Below are 21,427 nucleotides of genomic sequence, written 5' to 3'. Positions count from 1 at the left end.
CTAGTTTGACCATGTGCCTCCATGATCTATCAACAGTCACTGTGGATGTGGGCCATTTACTGCAGCTCCCTTCCATTTATTTTTGTCTCCAGTGAAATAAGGCAAGGAGTCGGAACTAGGCATAGCTTTCATAAAACAAGTGAAAGCAAAATACAACTATTAAAGCCCCCTGTTTTTTTCATAACTTCTCTCCTCTTCCTTTGTAGAACAGTCTGGTCTCCACTTAGCAAATAGCTACTACAGTAGCATGAGATCAAGAGCTCACCGTGTGGAAAATTGCAAATGCAAATCTACATCCCATCACTCCCCGGTGCAGTGCATTGTAGCACTGGTTGGAATTGCATCCCTAAACAATACATTAATAGTAATAATAATCCTTGCATTTGATATAGCGCTTTTCACGTCGGGAGGACGTCCCAAAGCGCTTCACAGAACATACTGTAAAGTGAATTGACTGTATATTTGTGGGCGAACGCGGCAGCCAATTGCGCACAGCAGTGTCCCACAATCAGTCGTAGATTGAAAATGACCAATTTTTATTATTGTTTTGGTTTTGGAGGGATTATTATTATGCTCTGTGTGGAGTAAGGAAACTTGCCCAAGGTTTCGCCCTCTGCCTGGAATTGAACTCAGGTCTCTCACTTGCAAAGCGAGTGCTCTAACCACTGAGCTACAGGACTCCACAAATTAATTAGGATTGAGTCCCATAAAAGTAGTCACTGCTTTAAACAAGAAATTGTGTTACATCACAGATTATTAGAACAGCTAAAACACAATACAAGTGGTTGAACAACCCATTAGAAATTAAATCAACACTGCATAAACTTCAGTCTGTATTATATTACAATGTATATTGTAAGGTATACAAAGATTTGGGACCTGTAATTTATGATCCACAATAATAAATACATGCCATCACTACAGTCACTTGCTGAATAATGGTTTAACATTGGTTTAAACTGTACTAAATGGAAAGATTTTTGGAAACATTTGCAACATCAAAACAATGCATTGTTTTTGCTGAACTATTAAGTATCATGTGTAAAAGGGGAATTGAGTGCTTTCAAACTTTGACAATTTCAATTTATTAATTAACCAATACACTCCAATATTTGTTTATCAAAGGTATAGGTAATTCTCTTAGTATGCCAATTTACACATAGCGCATAATACACCTCCATTTACTCATGGTGCAGAACAGATCCATAATTCTTTGTAAAATGAAAGCTGAAAATGATATCTTAACACAGAACACAATTTCGCAATTTGTTGAAAGAGAATCCTGCCCTTTTCCAAACAAATACAATTCGGACCCAGTTCTAATGCTGTGGTGGCATCTATAAAATAACAAGGTCACATTGCAGCAATGGCTGAGGGCCAGTGATTCCACGTATCCGAGTCACCAATGACTTGGCTTTCAGCACTGATGGGATGACTTCCTGTGCAAATGCACAAATCCCGTCTCTACCAGTTGAAGGACCAACATATCAAGTTTTTCTGAGGCTGCTTGATATGTGCAAAAAGCCGATTTGTCTGTGTTGGAGGTGTACACTTACAGAAGATCGTGGGGTCCAAGTTATACCTATACTATAAAAGGATCTGCACTACACCAAAGTGTGGTTTAAGCCAGGAAGTTGGCTAGTCCACGTTAAAATCTGATAGGAGTAGGACTGTGTTCTTTTTTTTCCACAGACCTATTATGGCATAATATGAAGTCTGATCTTACAGACCCAAAACCCTATAATGGGACTGTCCTTGTAGTTACTTCATATAGTTATAGAATCTGCTGGGGAATCAAGCCACTCAGGCAACAGAAATTTCTCTCCATTCTCTGATTGATGTAAGCAGTTCTACTGATCTGATAGATCGACTAAGGTTGTTGTGGGATCCAAGGAAACAAAACACAGATCAAGGACAAATTCATTTACTGAATAAAAAACACAGAAAAGTTGATTGAGTTAAAAAAAATTAATTGAGAACTAAATTAGAAAAGATAATGATAACACGAGAATAAGGGCAAAAACAAAATGAAAGGTAAACATTTATTTACATTTGGAGTTCATAATTTTGTAGTTTAATAACGGCGAGAACACTATTCCTTCCCCACATTTATGTGGCTTTATTAATGTATATATTCACATACATGTCGTCAGTATGTGGGTACAACAACTAAAAAATGTACGAAACCTAGGAAACTAATTTACTTTGAGAAGCTAGTAATCTGAAGGATAAAACCAATAATGCAATACATATTTAATGTAACAAAGCATGAATAATTTACTTGACATTCAGAGATCAACATGGAATTATACAGAATAGATTCAGGATACACTGAATAGTCAACTATTCAAAATCAAACAATTAAGCTCCCAGACTAGTTTGGTAATAAGATAAGTCAAGAAATATGATAGTTACATTAATTGAGTGTTTAAAATTGGGAGTGAAAAACTAAAAACAAATCACTCTGCAATTCTATTCCGGAGTTCCACTGACTAGTTCCCTTCCTTCACTTCTTTCAAAGTCCATCTCAAAACCCAACTCTTTGACCGTGCCTTTGGTTATCTTTCCCCTCCCCACCCACACCCCTTGGCTCCCATTCTTGGATGCCAAGCCACAGCTGTTCAGACGTCTTCCAGATGTGAAAGGCACTGTATAAATGTAAATTTGTATTGTAAAAAGGCAACATTCTTTACTTCCAATTTTCATTTAAACTTATAAAATCAACTTGCTGAAAAGCAGATCATGCAATGGAGGTTCCTCTTAGCAAGAAAGGGAACACCAAATTTATTTTAATGTCTTCATTGGAAGCTTAACAATAAAAGTCTCTGAAATTAAATATTAATTCAAAATGATTCATTCCGAGGCACATTTCATGTAAAAAGACATTATTCACTTTGGAGGTCGTGTCAATGTCAATACAGAAAACCATGGTCATCAACCATATAAATTATATATAATCCAATCACTATCTGATTCCAAATATGAAATGCATTGAAGTTCAATACTAGAACAAGGGCTCTGAAACAAAACTTCAAAATAAAAAAAAATGTTAGCTCCTGCATGACTTTACAGTTTCAGTCTGATCACATTTCAACTAATATCAGGATAGTGCAATCCTATTCATTACTCACTAGTGAATTTAATATCTATCTTTAAATGCTCCAAGGCTACTTTTATACCAATGGGATGAAAGCAGTGCACACAATACTACAATAGTGAATGATCAGCAGGCGTGAATTCTATGCCCTCTAAGGCTACTATTTAGTAGCAGTCTGAAAAATAGCAGTGGCTTATAGTGCAATCTGTTTATTAGAATCAAAATTGCAGTCAAGAAGTTAAGAGTTTCATTGTGCAAACATTGTATTGTTTGACTAAATTATAAATGACACCTGCATAATGTAGGATTGCTGCTGATTCTATAAGCTAGAGATAGATGAAATACTAATATTTTTCTATAGCCCATCATAAAAAGCAACAAAAACAGCATGCATTTATAAAGCACCTTCACATGGGGTAGTGCCTTGGAATGCTTAGAAATGGCAGAGCTTGACTGAGCCAATGATTTTCTTGAGGTCCAAGTCCAATGCTTCGCACCAGGTTTACTCAACACCAGCTGCTTAACCCAGGTCAACAACAACAACTTGCATTTATATAGCGCCCTTCACGCAGGGTAGCATCCCGCAGCACGTCTAGGTCCTCATGCGGGGGTCCTTGGTCTGAAACTCTGTCTGTCCAGCGCCTTGGGACGTCCTTCTGACGTGAAAGACGCTATACAAATGTATATAATTTTGATATTTTTGTTGGCAAACAGATTGTGCCTGCTGCAAAGCTAACTCCACCTCCAGTGTGCTCAGTGACAGGTCTGGAGCCCTCCCTCCCTCCTTGCAGCCGCTTCCCGTGTTTGCCCCAAATCCACCTCACTTCTTGACCCTGGACTTTGCAAATGGGTCAGAGGAAGCTTCCCCACTGTATCCCTAGGAGCTGCTTGCATACGGGCCTTATATACTACAAGCTTGACCTGCATTGGGACCTTGCTGTCCTCGAAGTGAGGCGGGAGGTCACAAAAGCGAAACCACAAACTATACTTTTCTAAATGACAGTAAATAGAAACACTGCCAAAACGAGGCCGATTCGTTTTGAATAAACATCATGCTTTTCATATCCAAACCAATTAAATTGTTTTGATTTCCCTTGTCTGCAGTGTCAGGGATTTTCTGCTCAAACTGGAAATACATTTTGTACTGCAATTTTATACAAATAGCCTAATGATTTTCTAACTAAGTAACTTTCAAGAGGATATCCTTTATCATCTTACAGATGTGAAAGATTTTAGTAATAGATTTTCTATTACTGAAGTCGTATGGAATAGAAAAAGGTTGGATCAAAAAAAGAGCATTGAATTGAGACTTGACCAAAATCCTGATGTATGGCAAATATAGGAATATTGATCTGTAGTCACCAGGGTCAACCTTCTTTTTGTGCAAAAGCACGTTGTGGAGTCCTGTAGCTCAGTGGTTAGAGCACTCACCTTGCAAGCGAGAGACCTGGGTTTGATTCCCAGGCAGGGCAAAATGTTGGGTAAGTTTATTCCACACGCCTCTGTTTACCTAGCAGTAAATAGGAACCCGGTTATTAGTTGATTGGTGGATCGCTTTTCTGGGGTTCATAATCCCTCAAGAAAAAAACCCCAATAATAATTTGGTCACTCAATCTATGACTGTTTGTGCGCAATTGGCTGCCACATTTCGCCCACAAATATACAGTCAATTCACTTTATAGTCTATTCTGTGCTTTGAGACATCTAGAAGACGTAAAAAGCACTATATCAAATGCAAGGATTATTATTATTGTCTATTGCTTTTAACGCAGGTGGGGTGTCACCTATTGACAGGATCAGCTGAAATGCATAATTCTATCGATAGGAATTTGAGAACTTCAAAACCTATGCTCTCCATTTCTTGGAAACACAAACTTGTGGCAGTTACAAATAAAGTCTCTACAGGAATACTGTACAGCCTTTTGAGGCTTGACGTAATAAAGCACTATTTCAAATACAATGCTGTTTATTTAACGTCTGAAATAAACTGACATTCCAACAGTTTTCACTTAACACTTGCTGTGCGTGCTTCATAAGAACTCACTGATCATAGGCTACCTCTGGAATCCAAGATCAGTGAATTCTTATGAAGCATGCATAAATATTTTGGAGAAGATCAGCGAATTCTGAATAGCATACATTTCTTTCTAATTGCCAAAATACTTTGTTTTATAGTGTTCAAAAGTGTATTAATAATTATTTGTACATGAAGTAAACAGTCAGTGTCAAAGTGCAGATTGCTCAAACATATTTGGGAAATTACTATTACTGATCTGGAAACTCTTCAAGCTGATACTGAATGATATAATTGAAAAGTTCATTATTTCACAGCAACGAGTTTTCATTTGTGCAAATTGATATTTTTTTTAAAATGCAGTTTTTTAAAAAAAATTATTGTTTTTGCAATTTATTCTACATATCAGTGTGCGTGCATATAGAACTTTTTTCTCTTGTCTCCGTTGAAGCTCATTAATTTTGTATTGCGTTTTCTGAATTGCTGCACTTGCAGATACAGTCCATTTACTTGCACATTATCAAGACCTCATTATTTTGAACATATGGTTCTTCTTCACTATTCATATTAAAGCCTATCCCAAGTATCGAACAAATGAGCTCTAGTAGCCAAATGAGAACAATACATGCTCCAGGCACTAAGTTTGTGACTGTCTGTGCAACTATCCCTTCCTACACTGCATGAAAGGCTTCTCTGGTTGGCAGCCAGAATCTATTCTTAACCGAAGATGGCAAGTGAAAGAACATAATGAGGAACACTGCACAATGTTGGTCCACATCCCTCTGAATACTTTCCTTGCCGTGATGGAGTACAAGAGATGCGCTATCATCTGCATAGGCCCCAAGCTTTTCATCGATTTACATCAGGCCTTGACCCACACATGCAAGCATAAATAAATAAAAATACCTCCACTCTGTTTCAATAAAGAAACTACTTGTTGGCAGATAGAAAAAGTAATGCAAGCAGTCTCAAACACAAATGTATTACAGAAAGGACACACACCCAGTACTTAGTACAATGCAAAGAATATTAGTTTTCTACATTATTCACTGAATAAACTAAGCCAGCTTCTGCTTGGGACAAGAAACTGGAAGCAATGTCTTCATGCTAGCAAGACTAATCCATCAGCATAATAACAAAGTATCAATCAATCAATTCCACATGGTCCATACAGTTGCAGTGCACTCCTAAACAAAATGACCCCCAAGCATTTTGTTCTGTGTGATGGTAATCAGACGCTTTGCAGAATGAGTCTCCTCAATGGATCTTAAGTAGATCTTGAGGATCTTAAATTGTAGATCAGCTCATTTAGAAGCCATCAACCTCGCACCCTAGCAGAAGCATTTTCGTAGTCATTAATTGGCAAAGATTATGTGACAGAGAGCAGTGTCAGCAACATTTCCAAAGTATCACAACAAACGGTCTGTCACTGCTGCAGGTAAAGGATTAGTAATGCACTTTGAAAGGTATTTTTTTTGTGGCGTCCTGTAGCTCAGTGGTTAGAGCACTCGCCTCGCAAGTGAGAGACCTGGGTTTAATTCCTGGCAGAGCGAAACCTTGGGCAAGTTTGCTTACTCCACACACCTGATCATAATCCCTCAAGAAAAAATAATAAATTGGTCACGTCAATCCACTACTGTGCACAATTGGCTGCCACGTTTCACCCACAAATATACACTGAATTCACTTTACAGTCTGTTCTGTGAAGCACTTTGAGACTTCTAGAAGACGTGAAAAGCACTATATCAAATGCAAGGATTATTATTTTATGTGAAAAGGCACTATATCGGAGTCCTGTAGCTCAGTGGTTAGAGCACTCGCCTTGCAAGCGAGACACCTGGGTTCAATTCCAGGCAGAGGGCGAAACCTTGGGCAAGTTTCCTTACTCCATACGCTTAATAATACTCCCTCCCAAATTTTTTTTAAAAATAATAAATTGGTCATTTTCAATCTCCGACTGTTAGGGGACATTGCTGTGCGCAATTGGCTGCCGCGTTCGCCCACAAATATACAGTCAATTCACTTTACAGCATATTCTGTGAAGCGCTTTCAGACATCTAGAAGACATGAAAAGCGCTATATCAAATGCAAGGATTATTATTATTATATAAAAATAGATTATGATAAATTATCATTATAAATTATAAAATGTTGCTGGTGTATTTTGGTGTTCCCAGTTGATTTGGAGGAAACACCGCTGTCATTAGCTACCAAAGCTGAAAGTAGCTGTATCTGGGTTCCAAGTCTTGGAAGGGCAGACCAGGCACTGGGGACAGGGATTCTTCTCACTCGGCTTTTGTTAAACCTGTATGTCAAAGCCCTAACAGGCAGGGTGGTCCTAACTGGACAAGTATCAGGAACGCTTGCCAGACAGTGCTTTTAATAGCAAGCAATGCTGTTTTATCTGTTTTGACTCCAGCTGTACCCCAAAGCACATTTCGGGGTCCCCAAGGCTTAGCTTTTACCAACCTACACCTACTAATCTCCTGAATTATATAAGGATACATTCCTTCAGTGAGAGAGAGGAAGAGAGTGTGCATTCCATTCCAATAAATATCTTGGGAATTTTCACGTATAGGTGGGATGCATGGAACTCAACAACCACAAATTACATTTGTATAGAGCCTTTCATGTCAGGAGGACATCCCAAGGCGCTGGCACATTGCTTAAGAGTATCCAATCACTCAGTTTGGTTTGGATACTCTTAAGCAAAATGTTGGGTTAACCATTGTGGTATGCTTAAGTTTTGGACATTGATACCCACAAAAACAAGTTTCTACACAAATAAAATACACATCAACAATTGAAGACTGCCAGACCAGTATGCAACAATCACGTCAGGCAAGGTCTAACGTTTGCCAGCCCCGATAATCCTATCAATTAACATATTTCTCATTCAGATAGTTGAGTTGGAACACAGCAACCATTAAAACCTTATGTGCACTGATGCAATGTACCACTTTTGCTTGCTTCTTCCTCTTCCCCACCAAATGCAACACTTCTTTTGCTTACTCAAAAATAGCACTCTGCATGCCAGTGAAGTGAACATCTCTCAACAACCAATGTGCTTTACTCAGAAATGCTTTACGTTTTTCTGGATTATCCTATCAAAATCAAGATTGGCATTGAAATTTACAGTAAGTTATACAATATTAGTTTTAGAGCTGCTATTTTTCAGGTTAAAAAACTAAATTATTGGTTGATTTTTAGCTTTTCTTTAAGCTAAATAAAACGGGGTTTCAAGGCTTTCATTTACTTGGCATAAAATTTGCATGCACCCACGCACACATAGAGGAGAGACAGGTGCATTCACACATGTGCTCACGCAGGTGAATCTGGTGATGAGTTTGTGAAGAGGGAGGCACTGCACATACCTCCCTCTGCGTGTATGGGATTTTGGGTGTCTCCTTCCTCTCACAAACACATCACCAGATGCTGCCTGCGTACATAGAGGGGAGAGGGAGAAAGAGCAAAGCACACATAATTGGCGTCAGGACAGGTAACTATTTACAGGGTTTGCAGTGTTTATTGATGAACGCAAATTATTATTTTTGTATCGAGGTGTTTTGTCGGGGCGGGGGGGGGGATTTTGGGTATAACCAGAATTGAGAAGCCCTAATTATAGTCTCATTGAACACATTGTACTCAAAACTATCAACACACAACAAAGAATTTGAAGTTTAAAGATGTAAGCAAATTAAAGACTCAATCCGACATTAAAAGCAAATGCTATTCACACTGGTGTCTCATTTTATCTAACAACCTGAAAGCCAGCAGAGTAGAGTACCTTCATCGCTCCTTTGATTTTCTCCATTAATTTCTCAATCTCTACATTGTACATGAAGTTTATGAAGGCCTTTATGCTATGACAAAAACAAAAATCCATTTGTACGCACGTTTGAATTTCCACACATGGTTATTAGGGATGTGTATTTTATATTCCTAGTAACCTTACACGCACCTTTACATATTTATTTGACTGTATCCAGCAACTCCATATCCACTTCCACATAAATGCACATGAAGATAATTATCATTTGGACAACTGCCAATTCACTGTATTTGATATTTTACATGTGTATTGATGACATTTGATTGATTATATTTCACTTATGCAATACCCAACTTTCCTACAAAACAAGAGGACATTGGCCCACAACTTACCTGAGCATAGTCCTTTTCAATTGCAGCTCTCTTCTGACTAAAAGTCCTGAAAGAGAACAAAGAAGCAAATCCAATGAGAAAAATTATACCGTAAATTTGTGATGCATTTGAACTGGATAACAGTATACAAAGGCAAGGATTTTTATTATTATAACTATCTTGTAATTCAATAATAGTTGATAGTTGGCCATCCTGTCATGTTCATCATTGGATGATTTGGATGTGAAGATACAACAATGCAACCCAAACCCATAACAGGTAGGGTCATCCTGGTTGAAGACAATAATAATGAAAATAAAAATCCTTGCATTTTATACAACAGCAACAAAATTACATTTGAAAAGCGCCTTTCACATCGGGAGGACATCCCAAGACGGTGGACAGACAGAGTTATGGACCCGAGCTGGGGTGGGGGAGGGTGGAGGGCAGGGGGGCATGGAGATCAAAAGCACGGTTGAAGAGGAGGGTCTTGAGATGGGTCTTGATGGTGGCAAGGGAGGGGGCGAGGCGGAGGGACTGCAGGATGGAATTCCAGAGAGTGGGGGCAGAGTGGCAGAAGGCAGAGTGGCAGAAGGTCTGCCCGCCAATAGTAGGGAGAGCAAGGCAGGGGGGTGTGAAGCAGGCTGGAGCCCGCTGAGCGGAGGGAGTGAGCAAGATGGTAGGGGTTTAGAGGTCGCAGAGGTAGGGGGGAGCAAGACCGTGGAGGGTTTTGAAGGTGAGGACCAGGATCTTGAATGGGTCACAGAGCCTGGTGCCGGAAAGGACGGGGCTGCAGAGTTCTGGATGATCCGCAGCCTCTGGAGGGAGAAGTTGGGACAAACAGGGAGCTTGCATAGTCAAACCTCGATGTAATGAAAGCATGTATGAGGGTTTTAGCGGCCTGCGGTGTGAGACAGTATCGAAGCCGGGCGACGTTGCGGAGGTGGGAGAAGGCAGAACGGGTCATGGTGCAGATGTGGAGCAGAAAGGATATTTGAGGGTCAAACAAGGTTCTGGACTGGCTTAACAAAGTGGAGTGTGCAACCGTGGATGGTGATGCTGTCAGAGCCGAAGTGAGGAGGCACTGACGGGAGCCAATCAGGAGAGCCTCGGTCTGTTGATGTTCAACTGAAGAAAGTTAGTTCTCATCCAGGACTTGATGTCCGACAGACATTCTATCAGCACAGAAGTGGGTCCTGGAGTCGAGGGTAGAGGCAGAGAGGTAGAGTTGGGTGTCATCCTTATACATGTCATAGTTGACCCCATGTCTGTGGATGATGTCACCAAGAGGGAGTATATAGATATTGAAGAGGAGGGGACCAAGGACAGAGCCCTGAGGAAAGCCACACGAGACGATCCGGGGGCTAGAGGAGAAGCTGTTTGAGGAGATGAAGTGCAGGCGGTGTGAGAGGTACAATCTGAACCAGTCAAGGACAGAGCCGTGGAGGTTGAGGTGAGAGAGGTGGTAGATGAGGATAGAGTGGTCAACGGTGTCGAAAGCAGCAGAGAGGTCAAGGAGGACGAGGAGGCATAGGGAGCCCTGGTCGCAGATGGCCAGAATGTCATTTGTCACTTTGACCAGGACAGTTTCTGTGCCGTGAGCATCACAGAAACCAGATTGGAGGGGTTCGAGAAGGGAGTGGCGGGAGAGGAAGGAGCAACAGTGCCTCACTGTATCGTTGAGATGTCTCAAAACGCTTCACAGAATATACTATAAAGTAATTTGACTGTATATTTTGTGGGCAAACGCAGCAGTCAATTGCGCACAGCAATGTCATCAGATTAAATGATCCAATTATTATTTTTTATGAAGAATTATTACCCCTGGAAAGCGATCCGCCAATCGACTAACAACTGGGTTCCTACTTACTGCTGGGTAAATAGAGGTGTGTTGAGTAAGGAAATTTGCCTAAGGGTTCACCCTGCCAGGGAAAAGAACCCGGATCCTCTTGTTTGCGAGGTGAGTGCTCTAACCAATACACTAATAATAATAATAATCCTTGAATTTGATATAGCGCTTTTCACGTCTTCTAGACGTCTCAAAGCACTTCACAGAATATACGGTAAAGTGAACTGACTGCATTTTTTTGTGGGCAAATCGTAGCAGCCAATTGTGCACAGCAGTATCCCACAAACAGTCGTGGATTGGGCAAGTTATTATTGTTTTTTTTCATGAGGGATTATTATCAGGAGTGTAGAGTAAGGAAACTTACCCAAGGTTTCGCTCTGCCGGGAATCGAACCCAGGTCTCTCGCTTGTGAGGCGAGTGCTTTAATCACTGAGCTATAGACCTCCAGTTAGGATTGTTGTGTTACACAGTTACCAAGGTCTTTAATGGCAAAAAAAAATTATACTGGACTGTAAGGCTTTACATCAATATATTTTCTCCCAATGCCTAGCACAGAATCAGACGAGAGCATTTGGTATACTGAGAACATTACATCCTTACTAACATGTTTTGATGTCAAGTTCCATTCTACATTCAAGCAAATTGCACAAAATTGAATGAGTCAAGTGTTTCACATGACAATAATTCAATTTAAACCCTCAGACATCCATTTACTGTTGTTCATATCAGGATTTAAATGAATTTAACTGCTGACATTGTTTTATTAGACTGTTAATTATGGAACATGGGACCTCATGAGATACTATGGGTGTGCTGTTGGATCTTCTGGAATAATTAGCCACTGTGAATATACAAAAAATCACTATATTACATGAAGAATGACTTATAAGACATGCATTCTAAACATATGCTTCTAAACATTCTAAATATCCAATGCCTTGGGATATCCTCCCGACGTGAAAGGCGATTTATAAATGTAATTTTTGTTGTTGTAAACATTGGGATCCATTGGAAGTTAATAGGGGTCATTGATTTCCAATAGAAAGGCAACTTAAACAAAATGCCCTTATCATTTTTTTAAAAAAAATCTAAAATAATCTTTGCATTTGGTATGTCAGGACGACATCTCAAAAAAAACTTCACAGGATTCATTGTAAAGAGTAGTGACAGTGTATTTATTCGTGGCAGCCAATTCTCATGCAACCAACATCCCATAAGCAGTTATGAAGTGAATAATCAATTTTTTTGGGGGGGGATTGTTGGCCAGGAAACTGGGAGAAACTCTTTTCGAATAGTGTCATGGGATTTTTAATGTCTATTATTAAATCCCTTCAAAAAAAATAATAATTTGGTCACTCAATCCATGACTCTTTGTGGGACTCTGCTGTGTGCAATTGGCTGCCGCGTATCTCCCACAAAATATACAGTGAATTCACTTTACAGTATATTCTGTGAAGCGCTTGAAAATGTCTCAAAGACGTGATAAAGCGCTATATCAAATGCAAGCATTATTATAATGTCTACCTGATCAAGCAGAGGGAACCTCTCTGAAGGATGGCACCTCTGATAATGCAGCACTTCCCTTAGTTCTACTTCAAAACAGATCATTGCAACAATCTAATTTCATTGTGTACAACGTGGAGTGATGCAGAAGCCCTTTCCACTCTATCGGACCCAGTTACAAGTTGACCAGTTACAGTGCCACTCTATTACACCAGTTACAAGTTGGAATTTGACAGATTCTAACCATTACCTCATAACGGCTTCCTACTCTATTTCAATTAAATTAATTTTGTGCCCATATTTCTATGTATCCATTCCTTACATACTTTACTGATAAGGTAACGGCTAGTGTTCATTGCCAATGCGGATTCCACCTGTATTAATCTGTTAAATCGTTACACAAATTATGAGATAACAATTTTTGTTTTTTTTAGCTCGTACCAGTACCAATTATGCATTTTGCCCACTCCCACATAAAGCAGTTGGATTATAATGTTCTACAGCACATAACCTTGCAGTACGCTTTACATTTATACAGCACCTTTCACGCCAGCCATCATAAAGCACTGCTGGCTGAGCACCCAAGCTAGAGTAGGAGCCGAAGAGGCGGCGGAGGGGAAATGATCATCAAAAATACAGTCAAAGAGGTACGTTTTGAGACCGGCCTTAAACAAAGTGAGGGAGCGAGCAATTCGGAAGGCCTCCAGGATAGTTTCAGCAGACAGGGGCAGAATGACTGAAGAACCACCTGCCAACAGTGGGGCGGGGCAGGGCACATAGAGAATATTTACATCATTCACTATCTAAAATCTAAAATGAATAAATTCACTATTCAAATAATAGGAGCAGTGGTTGAGGCAGAATATATATCAACTTTCAAATGGGAACTAGATAAATACCTAAAAAGGAGTAAACCGCAGGGGTGTAGGGAAAGAAAGGGCAATTAAATGGGACTAAAAAGGATTCCTCTTAAAAGAGCCAGCGCGGCCACTTCTTCTGTGCTGTGAATTTCTATGGTTCTGGCACACCTTTCAACAATAGCAACCAGATGCAAAAATCAGGTCTAATTTATTCCCACTCTTATCCATGGGATCTGAGGCCAATTACAGCATCCAATTTACTACCATGTCTGAGATAAGCTAATTGGGCACAGCTGAACCTTCTGGATGCAATACATAGTTAAAAGGTCATCAAATCCTTCACCATCAAAATAATTATTATTAACATTTATCATTATAGTCACCATTATTGAGCTTTTCAATTGGATTATATGCGTGTAACATCCCCATCCATCCAGTATCCTCGATCCATTCAGTTTTGTGCTCTTTCCAAATTACATTGCACATCATTACAGAATGCAACCCAATCACAAAAATCTGCAGCATCAGCAATCATTGCAACATAATAGATGTGTTACTATAGACTGCAGAGATCAGTGCTTAATCACATAGGTGGTGCCTAACTTAGAATGTACCATCATCAGTTTATATTAAAAAAAAGCTGAATCTCCAAATTTTAGGACAATTTTATTAACGGTCTATTAGAACGTTCATGCCTTAGTGAGCCTGGATGAAATTTGTGCAATTATAATTCATTTATTTTTAACCATCATCCTAAATGCACAGTGCCACATATAATGCAAGCATTACAGCAGTGGATATTCTTGTGGCAACTATAGAACAATAGTTTTAAATAACAAAACTATTACAGGTATGGAAGTAATCCAACACAGCAGAAATGACGACATTAATAACAAGTCTGTAACACTCTAATTCACACTTTATATGGAACATGGAACAAAATACCCATTCCAGTAGCTTTAAGCATTTGAGACATTTATCCTACAGGAAAGATGTCATATGAATGCAAGTTCCTGTTGTTAAGGGACTCAAGTTCTCTTCAGAAAATACTTCACTGTATATATTGTTAAAGTCATGAATAACTTTAAAAACCTGCCTACGCATTACAACACTCCACTGAATATTTCCATTTCAGAGGTTGTAACACATTGCCTTCAAAAGACTAAGGACAACTCAGTGACAATATGCTCTCTTTCATTATCCCTTTCCAATGTTTCATTAGTTTTGTTTGGTCAGCTGGGTGTTTGACACATGTGGAAAACCATCACCGTGCTTAAGAGTATCCAAGCCAAACTGAGAACTCCAAGCATCCCATCCTCACGTGGAAAGTCTAGAGACAGAATGAACAGAAAGTATTAGGTGCAGGTTGGCAAGAGCCAAAGCTTGGGGACCTCAGTCAGAGTGTGTGTTAGAATACTGCTGGAGTCTAACCAGCTAAAACCACATAGCCTGTCACTGATATCACTGCCTGGCAAGTTTTCCTGCTGATTATTCAGCAAGAACCACCCTACCCATTAGGACTCCAGCTTGCAGGAACTGAGTGGGATGATTCCCACGCAGTTGCTTGTGCATGATGCTTATGAAATAGCATCTCCTATTGAATGACAGACTATCCATTGGCCTGGAGTATGAACAAAATGAATGAGTTAAAATCTCGATTTAGATGATTTGACGTTTTCTCAATAACTTACATTTATATAGTGCCCTTCAAGCAGGGTAGCATCTCAGAGCACTTCAATTACATGTAGTACTAGAACCCACTTTGAATTTTAAAATATAAAGCACCTGAGTAAATTCAATTCAATGTGCTTCATAGAAAGGCTTTGAGTTTGTCAACCCATTCTGTAAAGTATTGCAATCCTGCTTTCAGTAGTTTTCCGTTCATTACTTCATAATTACACAAATTCCCCAAAACGTCTACTTGTTAGGAAGGTTTTTTTTAATACTTTATATATTAGTGTATTTGATAACACTTATATTAAAACTTCAGAAAGCACTTCAAACCTTTCTGTAAAGAGAAGTGACTGTACATTTGGTTCTCCCCACAATTCTCTACAATGAAAAATCCTATCTTTAATAGAATGATCAGAGTCCATGTACTTAGCTACTCCTTCCCATTCCCACCGCCGTTTGATTAACTTTAATAGGCAAATGCATTTTGGATTGGAGATGCCCAACCAGGCACAAGATCAACAGCAGCCAGTATACAATACAGCCAATGATGACCTTCCACACACAGGTGGTTCCACCCCATAGAATTGATGGGTGCAAGTACCCCATTAAGAACATAATTATAGGGAAATTATGCTTTATTAAAAAACAGTCTTATGTATAATGGGAGTAATTAAACAAAATATTCCCTCCAGACTTTACTTTCGCTTTAAGTACTGCTTGCTAGTTAATGAACTAATCCACATTTGGCTTACAAAGTACTTGAGAACCAACTCAAATACAATTGGTGTTCAAGTACGCTGGAGGCTGCTGGTGTCTGGATTCTATCTCATTTACTTTGCAGGGAATTCCAGGCACCAGCAAAATGGAAACAAATTACATATACACACTGGTAACCTCTGCAGGAAGCAACGGAATCACTTCTTCTAGTATGTTGTTGTGACATCTCAAAGCGTTTCACAGAATGCATTGTAAAGTGGTTGACCATGTACTTTGTGTGAGTGAAATGCAGCAGCCAATTGCGCACAGGAATTTCCCACAAACAGTTGTGAACTGAGTAACTAAATTATTATCATTATTATTTTTTGAAGGATTATTACCCGAGAAAGCAATCTGACAATCGACTAACGACCAGGTTCCTACTTACTGCTCGGCAAACAGAGACATGTGCAGTAAGTAAATTTGCCTAAGGTTTTGCCCTGTCCAGACATCAAACCCGGGTGCTCTCGCATGCGAGGCGGGTGCTCTCGCACGGGAGGCGAGCGCACTAACTACTACGCTATGGATTCCTCTAAAGTGCTATTACACATCTGTGCAAATCAATGAATATTTTGGGGATAAAAAGATGGGAGTGAGTTATATGGTGTAAAATCTAAAAAGGTATATTCCACTCTTCATAAGACATTTGTAAGATAATACTTTCAGAACCTTTTTTTTACTTCAATAAAAAGAAGCTCTTGGAAATAGTGCAGTAGGTTTAATACTCAACTGGACTGCACACTGTATGGATAGAAAAAGAAAGGACAATTCAACCCATTAAATTGGTTCTCTCTGCAGATAGCATAAAATTTGTCCGATAAAGATGACTCTCCAACTCACTGAACTTTTTAAAAAAAACTCCTAAAATGATTAAGCTGCGAAAAATTTCCCTGGTTTGTAAAAAAAGAAAAAAAAACATTATTCCTGCCTTTAAACCCACATTGTGTTCCACAGTCCAGTCCTCAGATGACTTGAACATGTTCCCGATACCATAGAATAATAGGTTCTTTTTGCAATGTGCAATTATCAATGCTATACTTATTTCATAAACTGTAATCCAACAACAACTTGCACTTAGATCTCGCCCTCCGCGCAGGATAGGGTCTCAGGGCACTTAACAGTGGCGGAGCCTGACTCTAAGCCGGGGGGGGAGGAAGGGGGACTGTAAGCACCGTTCAAAGGGAAGGTTTTTAGGTTTTTAGAAAAAGGAGAGAGAGGCAAGGAAAATGTGGAAAAATCCAGTTAGAAAAATCAGCAAGCGAGGAAGTGTTCCAGAATTTTAGGGGTGTAGTGGCTTAAAGCGACCTCCAATGGTGGAGTGGAGCGGAGGGTGCGAGGGACATGCAGGAGTCGAGCGGAGGCGCCGGGTGGTGGATTGGGGAGTGAGGAGGTCGGAGAGGTAGGGAGGTGCTAGGGCATGAATGGATTTGAACACAATCCAGCTCATCTAAAAAAAATTCTTACGTATAAAAGCAGCTAAAATTTTCATCCACAAAATACAGTCAATTCACTCCTGTAAGTGAATTCACTTCAGAAATATATTCTGTGAAGCGCTTTGAGACACCTTAACAACCTGATAAGGCACTATATCAAATTAAAGTATTATTAAATTGCATCACTATGCACTACACTAGTTGTTTACAGTACTATTCTCCACAGTTTAGGTTTGTTCATTTTGAAAACATGTTTGCAACTTCCATGATCACGTTAGGTTAACTATACATTACTTTATATACTTAAATCAAAACCATATTCAGTTCTCAAGAGTCAATTTTCAGAGCTTAAAAAACAAGCCAAATAAAATACTTATCATACTGTGAACTCCAATGAATAAATCAGTAAATCTCATACTGTTATTCTTTGAATGCAGGTTGACAACCTTGGCCTGATATCAAATATTACACAGCTGACTGAAAAGTAGGAAAGCATTATGCTACTCTACACAAAATATAATGATGTACCTTTCCCAAAGATACGGTTTTAGATCATTCTTTGATAGAACCTGCATTCCAATTGCAGTTTAACCAGAATGATCCATTGTAAGAGAATTATTAAAAACCTAAATATTTGACAAAGGTACTCAAACTAAAGTCACATTAACATAAAGTCAAATACAAAATAGATTACAAAATAGATTTTTTTTCAATATTCAAGTGACGTTAGTAAATTGAGCAGGTGCTTTCAGTAATAATAATCCTTGCATTTGATATAGCGCTTTTCACGTCGGGAGGACATCCCAAAGCACTTTACAGAACACACTGTAAAGTGAATTGACTGTATATTTGTGGGCGAACGCGGCAGCCAATTGCGCACAGCAATGTCCCACAAACAGTCGTAGATTGAAAATGACCAATTTATTATTGTTTTTGGTTTTGGAGGGATTATTATTAGGTGTCTGGAGTAAGGAAACTTGCCCAAGGTTTCGCCCTGTCTGGAATTGAACTCGGGTCTATCACTTGCAAAGCGAGTGCTCTAACCACTGAGCTACAGGACTCCAGACTCAATGGCAAGCTATGCAGCTTAGCTGGTTTTAAAAGCTCAGAGTTGCTGCCCCACGTGAAAGCCGCTATATACATGCAAATTATTGTTGTTAGACTCCAGCAATACCCCAATGCACACTCTAGGGTCCTTAAGCTTTGGTTCTAGCCAACCTGAGCCTATTACTTTCCGGAATTGGAGAAGCAGTATGCATCCCTCCAAGGAGAAAGTGCCAAAAAAGTGGGTGGGTTGGTGGGGGGTGCATGGGAGAAAATCAGTAAACTAAAACACCAAAGATGGTCCTTCCATATACTGCACTTTATTAAAGGATACGGGACAACATACTCACTTTCCTGTGGAGCCAAATTATTAAACAAAAGCTATAACTCTAATTAACAAAGGAATGCACTGAATACAAATAAACACTGAAAGCAAATCTCTACATCTGTAGTCCGGGCAAGTCTCAGGCTTCCAGTCGAGCCAGTTATCACAGTTATCTATAATTACAGTACCACTCAGGCTCCCAAAAAGACTGGAGCATGCCTTGGCTTTGGAACAAGAAATTGTTAATAAACAGTTGAATGTTCCAGGGAAAATATAATATATATAATTAGAATTATTCATTATAAATATATATCTGTTCTGATAAATGTTTTATAGAACTAGATTCGAAGCAGCTTGACAAGAAACAAATAGACTGCAAACTAAATGGTAGAAACATTTCCCCAGGCATAGCCTGAATCGAAACTACTGCTTTTAGCTCTGTCGCTCGTGAGAACACAACAGCTCTTCTGCTGGCAAACATCCAGACCACAATTCAAAAATACTTCCAACACCAACCTCAAGACTCTTTTAAATGACCTCATTCATTCAAATTTAAATAATGATTCTACCTGTCAACTATGGTAACAGCTTTGAATGCAAGGTGCATTGCATCCTTGCAAACTTCAAATCTCAATGCTTTCAATGGTATTCTGTGAAGCGCTTTGAGACATCGAGAAGACATGAAAAGCGCTATATTAAATGCAAGGATTATTATTATTATTATAATAGGCCATTTTAGCTGGTTAGACTCCAGCAGTACCCCAACTCACACTCTGGGTTCCCCAAGCTTTTGCTCTTGCCAAACTGCACCAAATACTACTATTTCTACAACAACTTGTATTTATGTAGTGACCTTCACGCAGGGTGGTGTCTCTCTAGACTTACGTAAGCATTACTGGAGAGTGCACATTCCATTTCAGAATGGGAAAATTTCCAGGTGTAGGTGGAATACGTATGTGGAACTTCCAGTCTGGGTTGAATAGTTTTAAGCTTGTTTCTGTACGAGGCAGATACTTGGCAGGTCCCCCAAAAATCACAATGCAACTGAACAATCTTAAAATATCACAACGATGCATTGTCTTTGATTTTTCAACTAGTATCAGTTAAAAGCACTCAAAAGCTTTGTGCAAGGAAAAAAAACATTCAGAGAATGGAATTTATCAGCAAAGAAAGCCATTCCACCCATCGTGTCCATATCAGATTCATTCAATCAGACTCAAGTTCAATCCCTAACCAAAACCGCTTTCCTCCACCTCCGTTATATTGCCCACCTCACCCACACTAACCTCTGTACCCCATCACAGTCCTCAGCAGACTTCACTGACTCCTTATCACAGAACGGATTGATTTCACTTGTCTACAAATCCCTACCTTTCCGACTTGCTTTCTCTTCAATCCACAACATGCTGCCTTCGCTCAGCTGGCTCTGGCCTCCTGCTCGTCCCTTGTCCATTCCGCTCTACCATTGGCAGCTGCGGTTTCATCCACTACGCCCCAAAGCTTTGGAAACTCTTTCCCTCAATCCCTCCACCTTGCCCCCTCCCTCCCTTTTAGATCACATTTTCTGAATCACATTCTCCACACACATCTGTTTATCCAAGTGGGAACCCAGTCGTTAGTCGATTGGTGGAGGTATTGGTGCTTTTTTCAGGGGTAATAATCTTTTTAAAAAAACAATAATTTGGTCACTCAATCCATAACTGTTTGTGGGACACTGCTGTGTGCGATTGGCTACTGCGTTTCTCCCACAAAATATACTGTCAATTCACTTTACAGTATATTCTCTGAAGTGCTTAGAGACATCTCAATGACGTGATAAGGCACTATGTTAAATGCAAGGATTATTATTATCACAACTGAAGACCTTCCTCTTTGACTGTGCTTACAGTCACCTCCTCCCCGGCTCGGGGTCAGGCTCCGCCACTGAGAAGCGCAACGAGTGCTGCTCTATAAATATATGAATGCAAATTGTCAGCTCTTTGATAGTGCTATCAATGTAATTGGTAACCAAGCCCTTTCAGACACTTCTACTTCAAATATTTGCCTTTTTTTTAAAAAAAAGAACAATCAAGGGCACTCTCTGTTGGTAACACTCTCACCTATGAGTCAAAATATTGAGAGTCGCACTCGCATGGTATCAAGGCTGACATTCCAAAATTGGTGCGTTTCGTTCCATCGTGGCGAGGAGGGAGTTTCTCCTGGCAAAACAATACTCCAGACAAAATTGGTCTCTCGCTTCATGGTTATTTAAGGGACACTGTTATGCATAAATTGGTTGCTATGTTCACTGACAACAACAACATGCATTTATATAGCGCCCTTCATGCAACCGCAGAGGGGGTAATGACTGCTAAGAAGCAAGTAAAGATCGAGGAGGAATGTCTTCAGTAGCGACCTTAAAGAGGGGAAGGGGGGGGCAGGACAGAGGGATTGAGGGAAAGCGTAGTGGTTGAAAATGCAGTCGATGTCCCCCCACCTAAAAGGTGCTATATCAAATGCAAGTATTATTAATCCCACATGACAAGTTCAAGTCCATTGACTCGACTTTGATTAACATTTTTATTCAGTTTAATTATTAAACCACAGAAAGATGAGGCTCGGAATTTTTTTCCGGACAAGAAGCAAAACAAGGAAGGTCGCTTTCTAAAATTGCAATGTAGATTACTCAGACTTGCTCAGCTGCATTCTGTAGAGGGCATTTCTCTAGTTTCAGCAAGATTCGTGGGCAG

At 39.7% G+C, this 21,427-nt stretch overlaps 1 protein-coding gene across 2 annotated transcripts in view; it reads right to left on the bottom strand.

The window, feature by feature from the left end:
- The window catches only part of LOC103177160 (F-BAR and double SH3 domains protein 2), a 137,843-nt gene that overhangs the window by 106,929 nt on the left and 9,487 nt on the right, over nt 1–21,427 (bottom strand). The window contains exon 3 of one of the 2 annotated variants that reach the window (XM_042333902.1): nt 9,276–9,321. The exons of the other annotated variant lie outside the window; for it this stretch is intronic. Within the exon in view, the coding sequence (XP_042189836.1) occupies nt 9,276–9,321 (46 nt within the window). The remainder of the gene's footprint in view (nt 1–9,275; nt 9,322–21,427) is intronic. 2 annotated transcript variants of the gene reach the window in all.

Source organism: Callorhinchus milii, unplaced genomic scaffold (assembly GCF_018977255.1).
Source record: "Callorhinchus milii isolate IMCB2004 unplaced genomic scaffold, IMCB_Cmil_1.0 Scaffold4, whole genome shotgun sequence".
NCBI classification, from domain to species: domain Eukaryota; kingdom Metazoa; phylum Chordata; class Chondrichthyes; order Chimaeriformes; family Callorhinchidae; genus Callorhinchus; species Callorhinchus milii.
This window is presented reverse-complemented; position numbering and strand designations above follow the sequence as displayed.